The sequence below is a fragment of the Muntiacus reevesi genome, chromosome 22, assembly GCF_963930625.1.
Source record: "Muntiacus reevesi chromosome 22, mMunRee1.1, whole genome shotgun sequence".
Lineage (NCBI taxonomy): Eukaryota > Metazoa > Chordata > Mammalia > Artiodactyla > Cervidae > Muntiacus > Muntiacus reevesi.
In genome coordinates, this window is record NC_089270.1 from 28919362 (window position 1) to 28937068 (window position 17707).

The 17707-nt window shown below is 39.1% G+C and overlaps 1 protein-coding gene across 3 annotated transcripts in view; it reads right to left on the reverse strand.

The window, feature by feature from the left end:
- Positions 1-17707, reverse strand: part of SLC4A4 (solute carrier family 4 member 4) — a 351114-nt gene that overhangs the window by 63603 nt on the left and 269804 nt on the right. For all 3 annotated transcript variants that reach the window (XM_065914665.1, XM_065914664.1, XM_065914666.1), the window contains 2 exons: positions 17409-17542; positions 9674-9945 (listed from right to left, as the gene is read on the reverse strand). In XM_065914665.1, coding sequence (XP_065770737.1) covers positions 9674-9945; positions 17409-17542 — 406 coding nt within the window. The remainder of the gene's footprint in view (positions 1-9673; positions 9946-17408; positions 17543-17707) is intronic.

Genomic DNA, 17707 nt, shown 5'->3' on the forward strand with positions numbered 1-17707 from the left:
AAATATTTTGGCAACCAACTGCAGAATGATCTATGCATACAGAATCTGTAATATCCTTAATTAGGATTCTGGAAAGGTGAAACGGAAAAGCCAAAACACTTCATTCTGTGTCTTCACTATTTGCTCAGCATCGCAGCTTATGAAGCAAAGAACACTTTGCCCTAGGAACCTGGCTAATTTAGAATGAGCCAGTTATCACTGGGACAATCTGTGTCCCATACTTGGTTTCAGGTAATTTACACAGGTTGGTCATTTTATATTCCTTGAACTTTCACATCTTGACCCTCTTTTCTGTGTATCAAATGCTAACTGATCCTTTGGAATGGAGAAAGGAACATAGATAGTAATAGACATTTAAAAATGTGTCTGTCACACAGATGACCAACAGTTACACGAAAAGATGCTCAACATAGCTAATTATTAGAGAAAAGCAAACCAAAACTACAATGAGGTACCACCTCACACTGGTCAGAATGGCTGTTATTAAAAAATACTGGAGTGGGTTGCCACTTCCTACTCCAGGGGATCTTCCCAACCCAGGGATCAAACCTGCATCTCTGGCATCTTCCGCATTGGCAGGAGGATTCTTCACCATTAGTGCCACCTGGGAAGTCATTAAAAATCTACAAATAATAAATGCTGGAGAGGAAAACCTTCCTACATTGTTGGTGGGAATGTAAATTGGCACAGACACTATGGAAAACAATTTGGAGGTTCCTCAAATAACTAAAAACAGAGTTGGCATTAGACTCTGTAGTCCCATTCCTGCACACAAATCCAGTGAAAGTGCAAGTCACTTAATCATGTCCGACTCTTTGCAACCCTCTAGACTTTACAGTCCATGGAATTCTCCAGGCCAGAATACTGGAGTGGGTAGCCTTTCCCTTCTCCAGGGGATCTTCCCAACCCAGGTCTCCCGCATTACAGGCAGATCCTTTACCAACCGAGCTACCAGGGAAGCTGCACACATATTCAAACAAAACTATAATTCAAAAAGATACATGCACCCCAATGTTGACTGCAGCATTATCTACAAGACATGGAAACACCTAAATGTCCATTGATAGATGAATAAAGAAGATGTGGTACAATGGAATACTACTCAGCCATAAAAAGAAAGAAACAATACCATTTGCTGCAATATAAATGAGCCTAGAGATTATCACCCTAAGTGAAGGAAATCAGGAAGAGGAAAGCAAAGACCATATGATACCACTTATATGTGGAGTCTAAATATGACACAAATGAAATTATTTATAAAACAGAAACAAACACAGACATAGAGAACACACTTGTGGTTACCAAGTGGGAGGGGGAGTGGAGGAGGGAAGGACTGGGAGTTTGGGGACAGGAGATGCAAACTATCACATAGAGAATAGATAAGCAACAAGCTCCTCCTGCATAGCGCAAGGAACTGTATTCAGTATTCTGTGATAAACCAAAATGTGTGATAAACCAAAAGAGAGAGTGTGTGTGTGTGTGTGTGTATAAATATAAAAACTGAATCTCTTTGCTGTACAGTAGAAATTAACACTATAAATAAACTGTATATCAATAAAATGTGTTGCATTTGAAAGGCACTTAGTAAATGTTAGTCAAATCTGAATTTGTATCTTCAACCTAGCTTCTTAGGGGGGAACTGATTAACTTGCTCTGAATAAGAAAAAATTTAACAATATTCTCCATGATAATGAAATTTTAATGCTGTATTCACATTCTATTTAAGCAACATCTTAAGGCAACAGAGTAACTGGAAAATAAGTACAGAATAAAATTGAATACATTTCTTGCCAGCATGCTCATGTCAGATTTACTTAAGGGTTCTGAAAAACTTGAGCACATGAGTGCCTCTTGTTAACTCACATATTTATGGTTTAAGTGCCCAGGGCAAATAAAAGGGCAAATACGATCTTCAAGGATGACAAAGTGAAGGAGGAAAACTTTGGGAGGAGTAACTTTTGGGAAGTTATCTGTCATTATCCCAGCCTGAAGTCTTAAAATTAACAGAAAGTTTTTATTCACTATTTCTTGTTATTATCCTTTGTTTTCCTGTGTTAACCGAGCCTCATGCTTGAGATTTTCAAGGTCAATGGACAAGTTTAAGTTATGACGCTCTTTATTCCATGAACACTATTCACATACTCACTTATGATGTTGCCCTGGAGCTGAGCTATTATCTGCCATTAAGCTGGATATATTTAGCCACTACTTACACAAAAACTTCTCTCCCATCCCCACCCATCTTTACATCTGCAAAATACATAAGACATTATTCTGGGGTACATTTTCCAAGTCTGGATTTTACACAAACCCAAAGCTAGAGAATTATCCAGGTCTGGTGGTTATCCAAACAACACTGCTTCTCCTTTTCGGATTCTTGCAAGTGTTATACAGATGCTACTGAAATATAAGTTAGGTCAGTTAAAGGAAATTAAAATGATGGGCCTTTCAAATGTCCACGGTTATCTCAAAAGACCAGGTTACCATGAAAAACAAAATGTCAGTTGCACTGGTAAAGTAGCACAGCAAATGCAGACCTAAACAAGACTACACCAGAAGGCTCTGCCCTTCCTCTTCAACCCTCAGACTGCAATTTAAATCTACCTTATCTAAAGAGGGAATAACATAGAATAAAAGTCAAACTGCATATAATATGACGCAGGAAGATTATATGGAAGACGAATTAGGATTACCTTTTATGTCCCGATTTTCTTTTAATGGGCTAACTGTGAAGCACCTACATGCATGTGCGCATGCTCAGCTGTGTCAGACTCTTTGCCACCCCAAGGATGACATCCCTCCAGGCTCCTCTGTCCACGAGATTCTCCAGGCAAGAATACTGGAGTGAACTGCCATTTCCTCCCCCGCGGGATTTTCCTGAATCAGGGATCAAACCCGCATCTCCTGTGTCTCCTGCATTTCCTTCACTGACTAATATGGGGCCACAGGAGACAATGAGGCAGCAGTTCTTTTTTAATGGTTATGACATATAGGTGTACAGCATTTGCTAAGATAATAGAAAAATTATACACCCAAAAAAATAGCAATAAAATTCCACTCGAGAGAGAACTGTTTTAGAGCATTTGGAAACCTCCTCAAGCTATAAATAAAACTAGTGTGGCAATGGAAGCCATGCTTACTACCATCACTTGACTTGGTCTGACAGTTTCACGCCGGGGAAAAGACCACGTTTTACTTAGAAATACTAGACAGTGATGCACTGGGTGCCTGAGACAGGCTTTATTCCTCTTCATCATTCATCCATTATTAAGCATGTTCTCCCTGGAACAGTCAACAGTGAATCAATAAAATATATCCCTTCTGTTAAGAGTAAAGTATCGTGTCTGTCCCCTTGAGGCGATTTTTCTTGCCTATCTAATTTGCTTGTCATATTTAATAAGCCTTTTTTTCTCTCCAGATACAAAACCAACACCTGCTCAGAAAATTTATTTTGACCTTTTCCAAAACATTAACCATGCCCTTAGGTGTATAGTCAGTGCCACCCTTGACACATTAGGTAAGTGAACACAGGTATTACAGTAGAAATTTATTTCTAAAGTCTAGGTCAAATGTATTTCTGAACTTATTCATTCTAAAGGTAATTAACACTATCTTAAAAGTAAATTTTATAAAAAGCAACGTGCACGTGAGGGGGCATGTGTCCTCCGTCATTGAGAGCAGCACAATTCTTAAGCAATGAACTAGAAACTTGGTGAGTTTTTGTTGATGGCAGAAGCAGAAGGGAAAGAAAAGTCAGAAGAAAGAAGAAAAGGAGTGGGAAAAAAAGGGGGTCGAGTTTGCCTCCTGGTCCCTATTTATAGAATTTTAGCATTTACCTTTTTGAATAGATAGTTTATTCTTAAAGGAACGAAACATCTCATCTCTGGGGGCTTGAAAGCCTTTTTCTACATGACTATGTATATTCTGTAGTCTTGAGACTCAGGGGAATAGTCGTAAATGATCTAACTATGATGCACTGAAATTCTTAACATTTTTTCCTAACAATTTTGCTACAATGCTTCATATTTATCTACAACAGTTCCTTGGTTTTTTTTTTTTGTTGGTTGGTAAGCTTCCAGTGGAAGCCTAGTCAGAGTCTTTGTCTAGGAAATTTCAGGGGAAGTTAAATGCTTGAATCCCTTTAAAAGAATACAACTAAAAGATTTAACTGCTGGGGCATCTTTTGTGGGATAATGGGAATGAGAAAAAGAACAAAATTGTACTCAGTGTCTGTTACGAGCCAAATAATTTTACATACGCTATTTCATCTAATCCTTATAGTAACCTCTAAGAGTAGGTACAATTACTAACCCGGCTCACAGGTTATGAAACAAAGAGATTAGGAAATTAGCTTGGTCCAAGGTCACACTAATCACTAGAGCTAAAATTCAAACTCAGTTTTCTTTACTCCAACGCACTTCTGGTTTACATTTTATCACACTAACAATTTTCTAAATTGGGATTTTGGTGACAAATAAAATATTATGAGTTGACTTTCAAGTGGATATGTTTCAGTGTTCACTTTGGCCTTTAAAAAAAAAATTATTGAAGTAACAGCTGCTTTGTACTTTCCAAGTGGTGCTAGTGGCTAAGAACCCACCTGCCGGTTTAAGAGACATGAGATGTGGGTTCGATCCCTGGGTCAAGAAGATCCCCTGAAGGAGGGTACGGCAAGCCACTCCAGTATTCTTGCCTGAAGAATCCCACGGACAGTGGTGTCTGGCAGGCTACAGTCCATGGGGTCACAAAGAGTCAGACACAACTGAAGCGATGAAACAGCAGCAGCATAGCTGCTTTAAATGTGTTGTTAGTTTCTATTGCACAGCAAAGTGAAACAACTATACATACACTGACAGTCCCTCTGTTCTGGATTTCCTTCCCGTTTAGGTCACTACAGAGCACTGCATAGAGTTCCCTGAGCTATAGATTAGGGAACTAACTCACAGGTTCTCATTAGTTATTTATTTTATGCATAGTATCGATCATGCATACATGTCAATCCTAGTCTCCCAATTCATTCCACTTTGGATTTTCTGAACCATCTTTTTCCTTATACAGCTCTGCAAAGTAACCATCAAGGCATAGTGGGGAACAGAACACCTATTACCTCTACATTAATTAATAACTATCATATTGCTAAGAAAAGTGAAAGTAAGCCCAAGAGCCATGTGCTGAAAACCTGATGTGTCAAATTCCACGGCTAACTTTCCTTTTGGCAATTGAAGACTGGGGTTCCCTAGTCTTTCAGTAGGTGAGAAGCTGAGTATATGACTTGGGTTTACTGAGCAGCAGATGGGGGCAGGAAGAAGGGAGGAAAAGGTGCCTTAAGAAATGGAAACTCAGGAAGTGATAAAGTTTTATGCAAGTGAGAACAAGAAAGATCAGGGAGGGAGGAGAGAGAGCTGTCTTCACAAAGCACCAAAAAAAAAAACCCCACAATGTTATTGTGGCCATGAAAATAGTTTTCTTAGTGATTAAATGACCCCGATTTCCTTTCCTGTAAAATCATTTCTCAGTTTGCAGGATCACGACTCCATCTGCGCAGTTGCTGGTTCATTGTTACAGACCGTACCAGTGTTGAAAAACAAGTCGTCCGCCAGTTTAAATATTATTGACTCATTGATTGAATTCTTTTACTAGGAGTGCATGTTGCGATGAAAGGCCAGTCCTCTTGTTGTTTTTAGAACACTTACTCTAGCTGTACATGCAACTGTATTATTCTCTCACTATTGGTTTTCAGTTTGTTGTCGAAGTACTAAATATATTGTGGGTCTACGCAGTCTTCTATCAAAAAGTATTAAGGTTGTGAGAGAAATAACACCGTCACTAATCTTAAAAGTTTTGTTTAAAAAAAAAAAGTTTTGTAAAACATGAGATTGTCCTGGAAATGCATTTGCCTTTGTCTACACCAGAAACAGATTTCATCTGCGCGTGTGTGTGTTACTCATTGTGTCCAAATCCTTGCAATGCCATGAACTGTAGCCCGCCATACTCCTCTGTCCATGGGATTCTCTAGGAAAGAATTCTAGAGTGAATTGCCATGCCCTTGTCCAGGGGATCATCCTGACCCAGGGATTGAACCCTGGTCTCCTGCATCAGCAGGCAGATTCTTGACTGTTTGAGCAACAGAGGAAGCCCACACTCCCTCACATTTATGTACATATCTTCCATGAGCACCACTTATCTGAATGATTCTAAAACTAAGGGGTGTAAGCAACAGTCTTGTTGCAGAATGAGCCAACTGTGCAACAACATTTGCTTAGAAGGGAAGATGATGAAGACTGGTTTGTTTGTCCTATTGCTCATACTTACAAACCCTAAATTTTAATAACAACACAATTATAATGGTTGTTAAATGGCTAACATTTAATTACTTATTAGAAACTGTCCTAAATATTTTGTAATGCCTCATTTTTTTCCTTCAAAACAATTCCATAAGGTAGTGGTATTATTAACCCCATTTTACACATGAAGAAAGTGAGGCAAAGCTACCTTGGAGAAAGGAACTTGTCCAAAATTATACATGGGGCCTTAGCCAAGCAGGACTTGAACATGAGATTTTCTGACTTCAAAGTCCTGCTACCCTGCTTTACTGGTACCCCATAGAGGCAGTGGGAGTTGTCAAAATCCTTCCAAGACAAAAACTAGCTATTTAAGACAGGCTTGTTACACAACTAAGGGGAAACACGTTAAAGGAAGGATTATCACCACTTCAGCCAGCAGTTGCTATACATGGGTAAAATCAGTTCAAGCCTTAATACCAGTGGCTCAAGAAAACAGAGATCCTTCCGGAAAGGAAAATTACACGTAAAATCTTTGTTGTATTTTTCGCAATGAAAATGCATTCAGGTATGTCTTCCTGGTTCCAAATGACCTGCTCCACCAGCATCCAATTAAAACAATACATGCCAGTTTTTCCATTAGCCTCAGGTCGATGTGGGGCTGACACTAGGGAGATCTTTGTGGCAGGTGTGCTGACAAAGCCCTCATCTGGCTTTATGAACACTTCAAACCTCAAAACAGCTGGTAGTATTTTCTTTCCTCTAGAAATTCTTAACATACAATTACTCAAAATGCCTAAAAACTCAGCATACAGACTTTTCCACAATAAAGAGACATATAAATGCATAGAAATAAGTAAAAATAAAAGTCCAAAATCCCACTATTAAATATGTCTATGATCCAGTATTTTGCACATGTGTAGTTTAGGCTTCCCCTCAAAATCTAGGATGCATGACTAAAAGAGGTCTTATCACCTCCTCTCCCAGGAAGAGCTCTAAGACTTGTGTGGTGGTAATACATGCTTTCTGGGTTACTCTGGGAAGCATATTTAATTTATTCTAATCATATCTATCATGTATTATTTACTCTTTCCAAGCACTTTTAAAGTTCTGAAGTACTTTTAAACAGTGTAGATCTTAATGGTAATAGGCCTTTATATCTATGGCACTCATGTTGCCCCGAATCTTTAAATTTCCACTTTTCACTTGTTTCTCCTTGCTTTTAAGCATCGGATTTTATTTTAATGTGAACTGACTTTTCCCTTAAAAAGAGAAAAAGAAACCATGAGTGCAAAGCCCAACAAGGCCCCCATCTTCTCACCAGTGTCACTGATCGACCCATTTGCAGAGAGATGCTGCTCTTTTTCACCTCTCAAGATGCATATAGGTCTTGTAAGACTGTTCCACCAAAATGATAGAGAACAATGCAGATACATCACCAAAATATCTGAGAGTCATAGGACACAGCCTGCACAAGCTCTGAAACTCTTTATAAGATCTTGTTGCATTTTTCAATTCATAAGCATTATTCATTCTAGTCTATAATATAACCATGTCTGTTTTACTGTGATGAGTAAGTGGTTTTTCCTTAGAATCTATAGATGAAAGTGGCTATTACATGAATGTGTCCAACTTTTAATGGGCTTCCTTGATGGCTTAGTGGTTAAAAATCTTCTCTCAATGCAGAAGACCTGGGTTTGATCCATGGATCGGGAAGATCCCCTCGAGAAGTGAATGGCAACCCACTCCAGTATTCTGGCCTGGAGAATTCCATGGACATAGGAGAATTCCATGGACAGAGGAGCCTGGTGGGCTACAGTCCACGGGGTCGCAAAGAGTCAGACACAACTGTGCCACTAACACTTTGACTTTGACTTGCCCGACTTAAGCCCAGGTGTACACAACCCTCAAAACACTGCTGCGCTTCTGGTGCTATAGGATCTTAGTCACAAAAGCATGGATTGTGCACTAATTTTTATTTTAAGCTAATGTAGCTAACGTCACAACCAAGGATCACGAGGACTGTTAGCATTAATTGACTGACCCAAACATTTACTCCTCATCCTACTGTGCTGTACTTGGTCACTCAGCCGTGTTTCAGTCTTTGGACACCATAGACTGCAGCCCGCCAGACACCTCTGTCCTTGTGGACTCTCCAGGCCAGAATACTGGAGCGGGTTGCCATGCCCTCCTCCAGGGGATCTTCCCAACCCAGGGACCGAACCCGGGTCTCCCACACTGCCGGCAGATTCTTGACCATCTGAGCCACCAGGGAAGCCTCACTTGACTAAAGCAGATGTTAAAGCAACTTTCCCAGAAGTGAATCTTTTTTCCCAAATACCTTCCATATTATAAAATATGATGAATTTTACAATTTCAAAGAAAAAATTCCAAGAAAAATAATTTCAAGAAAAAAATTCCAAAGACCATATTGAGCATTTTTCGTGATAAAGTTCTTATGCTGACTCAGGTTTAGCAAGATGGATATTAAAGTGCTAGGTTTTATAGAATCATATTCTTTGCTAAGAAGTTACTTTTACAGCTTTCCTAACTCTAGAATATAAATCTTCTCCAAGACCATAATATTCTCCTTTTCTTTGTTTTGTTCCTTCTTTCCCTTTCCTTTCTTATTTACATTGTCTAGCACAGATGAACTATAAAGCTATTTTATCACTAGGTGATTCTAGTCTGAATTTCTTTTTAATTTCTTGTTTCAAATTATATAAAGTGAATTAATATTTGTTTATTCTGTAAGTTTAAAATAACCCATATGTAAATCCATGGCTGATTCATGTCAATGTATGGCAAAAACCACTACAATACTGTAAAGTAATTAGCCTCCAACTAATAAAAATAAATGGAAAAAAATAAATAAATAAAAAATAAAAAATATTTTTCAAAACAATGCCAAAAAAAAAAAAGGAGATTCCTATAGAAATAAGAAAGAAAAAAAAAAAAAGAAAGAAGGAAGAGCAAAATAAGGAACAGAAGTTCAGAGGACTAGGTTCGTCTGGTCCTTATATAGTTACAGAGATACAGAGAATACCAAGAAAAAGGTACACAAAATTCTTTCTCACCTATCAGAGAAGATCAAGAATAAGGTACACAAAATTTCCTTGCAAATTCTGTCGCTTGAGTTAGTTTCAAAGTATTGAGCTAATGTGAATGTATGTTCACATTCCAGAGCTCCTGGTTATACCTCCTGCTTGAGTCACATGGCTAAGACACCTCAGGCAAAGAGACTATAAATTCAGCTGCATGGTTTCTCAGAGAAAATAAAATAAAACCTTTTTTTTGAGGCCCATAATACCAGGTTGAAAGTTTGCATGCATGGAGCCTCCAGCTTCCTCCAAACACAAGGTAAGCATAAACACTAAGCATGATGTTCTGACCTGGTTCGGGCGGCATACAAACACAGGAAAATTGAGTATTGTAGCCCACTTTGAAGTTGGAGTTGATGGGGTAGTAATCAGCTAGCTTGATCATCTTCTTGAAAGCATCATAGATAAAAATGAAGCTAATCAGAGAAGAAAAGCCCTCTTCAGTGAAGCGAGTGAAGTACTGAACCAGGAAGCTGGCATCGGTAGCTACTAAAATGAGACACAGAAAGGCCGACCAGAGGCCAATCCAAAGGCGAAACTCCAAATAGTCAAAATTATGGTCCCTGGAAAGAAGAAAAAAAAAGGTATTTAGACTCCTCCTCCATGGAACACAAAATGCAATATAAAACTACCAACTGACTGTAGAGTGATTGGTAAAAATATAAGATCACTTATAGCTATTAGATATAAAGATCATTCTTAATTTTATCCAGAAAGTATTATCTTTAGGATTTGGCCTAGTGATATTAGCCTAAGAAATAATTTCAGGTGTTTGAGAAAAGCACAACAGAAGTAGTCGTACCATTTGAATGTAAATGACTCATTAATTTTCTCCTTGTATTGATTCTTTTATCATTAGAGAGTATCCTTTATCATTCTTTATGGTCTTTGTTTTAAAGTCTATTTTGTCCGATATGAATACTGTGACCCCCGCTTTCTGGTCATTTCTGTCTGCATGAAATATCTTTCTCTAGCCCCTCACTCAATCTTCTCATTCAAAAAAGATGATCCCTATGTAGAATTTACAAAATAAACAGTTTGAAAGCATAAAACTGGTACCCAGCACATGTTCAATAAACGCTTTGTGAGCTTTCTGGTTAAGGAAGACACTAAGAAAGTATTTTCTCTTCCCCAAGTCATCAAAGTCTACTGAGAAAGACAAACTGATAAACATAATCACACTGCAAAATACTAAGTGATACCTAAAGTTCCCACAGTCACAGAAGTGGAACTAATCTGGGCTCAGCGAGGGTGGTGGGAATAGGTAATGTTGCAGAAAAGACTAAAAGTATTTAAGGATAAGCAGGAACTTTTGAGATGGACCAGGGAGGGTCAGGTCAGGAAGACAAAAAAAGCACTCAAGGAGTTTTTCCATGAACTGCATGCAATGCCCCTTGTGAACTGAGTGTCACCAATACAGGGAAATGGGATCAGATGAATTTGAGTCAGCTGTAGTGAAGTGGATGAACCTAGACCCTGTTATACAGAGTAAAGTAAATCAGAAAGAGAAAAGCAAATATCACATATTAATGGCTAAATGGGGAATCGAGAAAAATAGTACTAATGAACCTATTTGCAGGGAAGGAATGGAGATGCAGAACTAGAGAATGGACTTAGGACATAGCTGGGGAAGAAGAGGGTAGGACAAATTGAGGAAGTAATATTGATATATATATACGATCAGGTATAAAATAGATAACTAGTTGGAAGCTGCTATATACACAGGGAACCCAGCCTGGGTCTCTGTGATGACCTAAAGGAGCGGGATGGGAGCAGGGAGGGAGCTCAAAAAGGAGAGGAGATATATATAAAATATATAATTACGATGATTCCCTCTGTTGTACAGCAGAAACCAACACAACACTGTAATGCAATTGTCCTCCAATTAAAAAGTAAGAATAAACAAATCATACCATATTTTGAAAAAGAATAGGATGCCTCCATTTAAGAAGGCCATTTTTCAATATCCTTTTCACTTCTTACAAGTGAATTAGTTCAAGATTCACATTTAGGAAAACATGGGTCAAATGTTGACATTTTACCATTTCACACTGATTATTTTACAATTATGTGGACAGTGCATTAAAATAGTTTTTTTAATCATCATTTGCAATGAAAAGAACAGATATTGGTAATCATATTTCTTGTATGAGAAAAAAATAAATCAAGGATCATGCATGCTTAAAGCTCTATGGCTTTCCTTTTATACAATGAGTTTCTGATAACTGACAGCCACATATTTTAATGCTTCCCCAAAGACATTGTGTCAACATGTCCACTACCAACAGCCTAGTCTAGGCCACCAAGAAGCCTTTCCCTGATTCTTGTAAGAACCTCCTTACCAATATCCATGCTTCCCCTGCTCAAAGCTGTTTTCCACATCACAGCCAAAATAACCTTTTCAAATGTAAATCAAATGTCCTAGTTTAAAGTCTTTTGGTGGCTTTGCACTGCTCTTAGAAAAAAAATTCAAATTCTCTTCCTAACACAATGTCTGGTGCATAAAAAGTTTCTAATAAAGCCATACCTGCAGGCTACAACTTGACAGAAAGTTACTGACACTGGTTTATGAGCTATCACAGGTAACCAAGTGATGACACCAAAACTTTTAGTGAATATTAGAATTAAAAGTTGCTTGATTTCATATGTCAACTGGACTAGGCCATGAGATACTCAGGTACTGGGTCATACATTATTCTGGGTGTTTAAGGATGGTTTGGATAAGGTTAACATTTAAATTGGTAGACCTGAGTAAAGCAGATTGCCTTCCATAATGTGAGTGTGCTGCAACCAGTCAATTCTTCAACTGAAAAGAACAAAAAGGTCAGCTTCCCTCAAGCAAGTGAAGACTCTCCAGCAGATAGGCTGCCTTTGAACTTGATCAATAACATAGGCTCTTCCTAGTTCTCCAGCAGAAGGCCTTGGAACTGGAACATAAGTTCTCCTGGGTCTTCAGGTTGCTAGGCCACCTTGCAGGTTTTGGACTTGCCAGCCTCTAGAACTGTGTGAGCCAATTAGTTAGGATAAATCTCTTATAGATGAATATACACATCGTGTTGGTTCTGTTTCTCTGGAGAATCCTGATTAATCACCAAGTGGTCATATGTGCCTCACTTTATGGATGAAGCTACCAAGGCCAATGGAAACTAAGCCATTTATCCAATGTCAAGGCTTTAATGGCACAGCTGGACCAGAAACCAATTCCCTGTGCTACTGGACAGGTCCTTTAAAAATTACAGCATGGTTCTTCCTGTTCAATTTATATTCAGTGTGTGGTGTGCGTGCGTTAGTTGCTCATCGTGTCTGACTCTGTGACCCCATGGACTATAGCCCATCAGGCCCCTCTGTCCATGGGATTCTCCAGGCAAGAATACTAAAATGAGTTGCCATTTCCTGCTCCAGGGGATCTCCCTGACCCAGGAATTAACTTTGGGTCTCCTTCATTGTAGGCGGATTCTTTACCATCTGAGCTACCAGGGAAGCCCTAGCACGTGGTAGAGTGGGCCTTAAAGTCACTGTCCTTCATTTCCTTCTTATCAAATCACACACATTGGAATACATTACCAAAGCAGGATATTAGTAACACGGGTAGAAAGTTGTCTTCTACAGATTTCCCAAAATCTTACTAAAGACATCTTTGGCATTCCTTTCACAGTTCCCTACATGTCTGGAACCCCAGTATTTAATCCTATCATGTCTTTCTGAGATAAGCAGACTCTAAAAAAAGCTAAATTCTAGGAATTTACACTATAATTTACATTATCACACAATGAGTCAGAACCTAGAAACAGTTTTATTACTTCTGAGTCAACAGACATTTTCCTTAAAATAAAGTTTCAAACAATTACCTAGTTTTGCTTTCCTAACAAGATTAAAGTCAGAATAATCTTAATGTGTTCTAAGAATGCTAATGTTTGTTTACAGAATTGATGTTTACAGGATAGGATAAGAAATAATCTAGTCATCAGCTAATGGTCAGGAACATTATCAGTTTGAGTACAAAAGGGAAAAATGTATAAACTTGAATCTTAGGACCTAAACAGGATACCCAAAACAGCTCCTCTAAAATACTTAAATACTCCCAGAGTGTCTCTGTAAGAATAACCCAAATAAATTCACTAATACCAATCACTCCATTAGGAAAGTGATATGTTTACAGCAGCAAGAAGAGTAATAAAAGATGAGAAACTTTAAACAAGCCGATCAACAGTAATGACTACAATAAAAGGCAATGTTAATGTTCAATGGGACTATCAGGCCCCTTGGTGCCAAGTTTAAATAGCAATTAAATTATAAAAAGTTACAAGCCATAGAAAGGAAATGACAGTAGAGACCAAAGAAACTATGGTGAGTTAGAAGGACAAAATCAGTGTACATTTTTTGGTAACACTCAATGTTTCTAGAGATTTACAAGATAGTTTTGAGCAGCATAAACCCAAGGGTACAAGAAAACCGAAGAACTAACCTTCAAAGCATGTTTCAGAAATCAGTCACTGACAAATATAAACTCCCGAAACTGAATGAACAAACCCAGGTATGATAATAGTTTGAAGGCCTACAAGTAAACTGCTCAAATAATATAAGAAATAAATTAATAAATAACCAAATGCCAAACAGGATAAAATCCAACTTTAATCATGAAGTTTCAATACAACTTAGGCCACACTGCTTAAACTCCCTTCAGCTTTCTCCCAGAAGAAAAGGAAAAGGAATCCAATTATCTATTATTGGGATTGTTGTTTACCTGCTAAATTATGCCCAACTCTTTTCCAACTCAATGGACTGTAGCCCACCAGGCTCCTCTGTCCATGGGATTTCCCAGGCAAGAATACTGAAATGGGTTGCCTTTTCCTTCTCCAGGGAATCTTCCTGACTTAAGGATCAAACCCATGCCTCCTACATTGGCAGGCAGGTTCTTTACCACTGAGCCAGGAGGGAAGCCCATTATTGAAATACAGTGTGTAAAAATAGTTCAAAAGAGACTGCAGAACTGGAGAAACAAAACTATGTGTGTTTTGGAAAGTTGTGAGCTATTCTTTCATTTTGTTACTAATTTTAAAAAGTGACAGCATATCATTCATATGCCTTTTTATGGTTCTCCACTTGATAAGGCAAATATTAAATCCTGTATTCCAAGTCAGAGATAAAACTGTGGATTATTTGGAGTGACTGTTTGAGTCTGCTAAACTCACAAAACAAGGATTTATCTATTTCTCAAAAAAATAAAGAAGGTAAAATATGATGGGGAAAATCTGGGCAAAAGATAGTAAAACACTTTCTTTACTGAAGGACTTACCAGATCCCTTAGTAAACTGAAGGGTAAAGTGAATTATCAATAGGAGGATATAATAAAAAATGTACAGCACTTCCTAGAATTATTGGAGTCACAGATTCTTCTTTTATCAATGAGAATCTGATGGAACTAGTAAATGATGAAACACACTTTGGGAAACAGTGGTCTGTACAAATACTCTGTATCTAGACATGTCAGCACTGCTATTACCATATATAAGGAAATGATACAGCATTGTGAATAAAAGAATAAGGTTTGCCACATAAGTGTCACATGTTACTCGGTGATGGATTTAAAGCACAGCTTCTCAAATGTTTTTTGTTGCTTTACAACTACTTTCAAATAAATCACTTGAAACTATGGTTGTTTCCAATTTTGATGAAACAGAAGGGAAAATGAGAAAGGAACTTGTTTAGCAAAAGGAAATAATCTCGATCCTACAATTATCTAAAGCAAACCAGGGTGCACACATTTTCTGTAGATTAAGGCTCTGATCACACTGTATACAATAAATCTTTCTACAAAGGTTGCACATTTGTCCCTGTTTATAGTACATGCTTGTTTAATCTTCCCACAGAGGCTTTCCTCTCTCACACGATGTTTTCTTAAACATATAAAAACTGTTTGACTCTTTCTATAAACTGACAGGAGCAAAAATTTTTCCAGTGGTCTCCTGAGAATTGTAATGGAGGAATTTGGGGTAATGATCTACAGAGAACATAACACTACTTAAAATTTGAAGCTTTAAATGCTTGGAAGACCTTCAATTTTCCCCCTCAACTCAGTTTTCAAAACGCTAGTTTCAAATTCTCATTCCCTCCTCTCTCATGATCACTTTTGACAGCATACCTGGTTTCTTTCTTTTTTTTTTTCTTTTAATAACTGTTATCCCTCTAAGTTTATTTTTAAGGTTTTATTTATCCATTTATTGGTTATTTATGACTGCACTCTGTCTTCGCCTTCTCTAGTTGGGGAGCCCAGGCTCTAGGCACATGGAATTAGTTGTGGTTCATGGGCTTAGTCGCTCCAAGGCATGTGGGGTCTTCCTCGACTATGGATTCAACTCGTGTGCCCTGCATTGGGAGGCAGATTCTTAGCCACTGGAACACCAGGGAAGTCCCCACACAATTGCAAAGCCTACTATTTCAGTCCTTAAGTCTACGAGGCATTAAGTGGGTAATAACATTTCTCACATTAAAATCCTAAAACTGTGTAACGGTAGAAGTATATGGAATTCCAAAAAGGAATGCTAGCAAGCCATATAAAGTTCTGCAATCTATCTGTGGACTGAGATCTGCCAGTAAAGGCAGTTCTCTCTCAGAGGTATCAAGTTCATTAGAAAGAAGCTGGAATTCCCAATTTGATTTTGAAGCCATTTGTGCACTAATGCGGCTATTTAGATAATTTGGTTAATTCAATTTTCCACATCTTAAAATGATCCATCAATTTCTAAAAGAAAATACTGGTACCACAACTGCCAAGCCCATTAGTAATATCTAGTGATTCCACAAGAGGCTTAGGCTCTGCAGTCACAAAGCAGGGATTCAAATCCCCGCCCTGCCAATAACTGGCTGATGCAACCTTCAGCAATTTATTACCCACTCTGTGCCTGCTTTCTCATCGATAAAACGGGATACAGTCCCTACTTCACAGGACTGCTGCAAGAAATAAATGAGGCAGTATGTGTAATGCATTTAGGACAATACTTGGAACATGGCCAAGCACTCAATAAATGTTAGCTGTTACTCAGCTGATTCTGGAACTCTATCGTTAGTTAAGAACACAGGAGCGGGGTTTAGGAGCAATGGACCACAGGAGTACCCAGCCTCTTTTCATAGACAAGCTATGTCACCTTGAACAAGTCACTTCACTTCTCTAGTGTCAGTCAGGATCATAGCAGGAAACAGAAGGCAACCTCAGATGGGATTCTGAGGAAAAACGTTGACGATGTGAACTCTTTAGAGAGGAATGAGTAACAGCAAAGGCAAGGTTCTCGGTGACTAGAGATGCCAGGAAGCCATTTCTGCCCGCCCCCGTCCCCCCAGCTTAGAAAGGCCAAGGAAAGAACAGTCACCAGAGGCTGGTGAGGGCAGAGCCAGGGTGGAGGAGCCACTGCATGGACCAAGCCACCGCCAGGCTGCCCGGGAGAGCAGTGGCTGAGCCGGCGGGGGAAGCAGACACCCCCGACCTCTCTGCCTTCCCGAGCTCCTGAGGCTCTGCTCTAGCCAAGCCCAACAGGAAGCCAGAGGGCAGAGGAGCCTGCGTGCTGGGGTCCACCGGGGTGCAAAGCAGGGCAATGAGGCAGAGTAAAATGGGGGCGGAGGAGAGGTTATGCGACAGAGGGATCGCCACTGAATCAAATGTTAGCACCTGCTGGGTGACTTAATCTCTGAGGGCCTCTCAATCTCCAGATGCTACAAATTCCACTTAACTACTATTCTGAGTGGGCTTCCCCGGTGGTGCAGACAGTAAAGAATCCACAGGCAATGCAGGAGACCTGGGTTTGACCCCTGGGTCACACAGATCCTCTGGAGAAGGACGTGGCAACCCACTCCAGTATCCTCGCCTGGAGAATCCCACGGACAGAGAAGCCTGGTGGTCTATAGTCCACAGGGTTGCAAAGAGTCGGATACGACTGAGGAACTTTCAATTCACTATTCTGTGCTCTGTCTAGACTGTGAATGTTCTACAACTCAACAACTCTAACTTATAATTTGATATCTATATACATACTTGCTGAAATTAAATAGAAGCCTCTCAAAAACGAGAACAGGTCCCGTGCTGCTCAAAATAGTGAGTGGTTGACCAGCAAAGAGGCAAAAGATGGCTCCGGAGACAGCGGTACCCAGGAAGCTCTCCAACACGCCCTAATAGAAAGAAAACAGAGGTGTTAATAGAAACATGCCTTCTTTCTTTCAGGTGTGACGTCACCAGCGGAACTAAAGCACATGAGCATGCTATTTCGAGGGCTGTCCCAAACACATCAAACAAATGTAAAGAATATGGATTTTTACCAATATGGATACCACCTT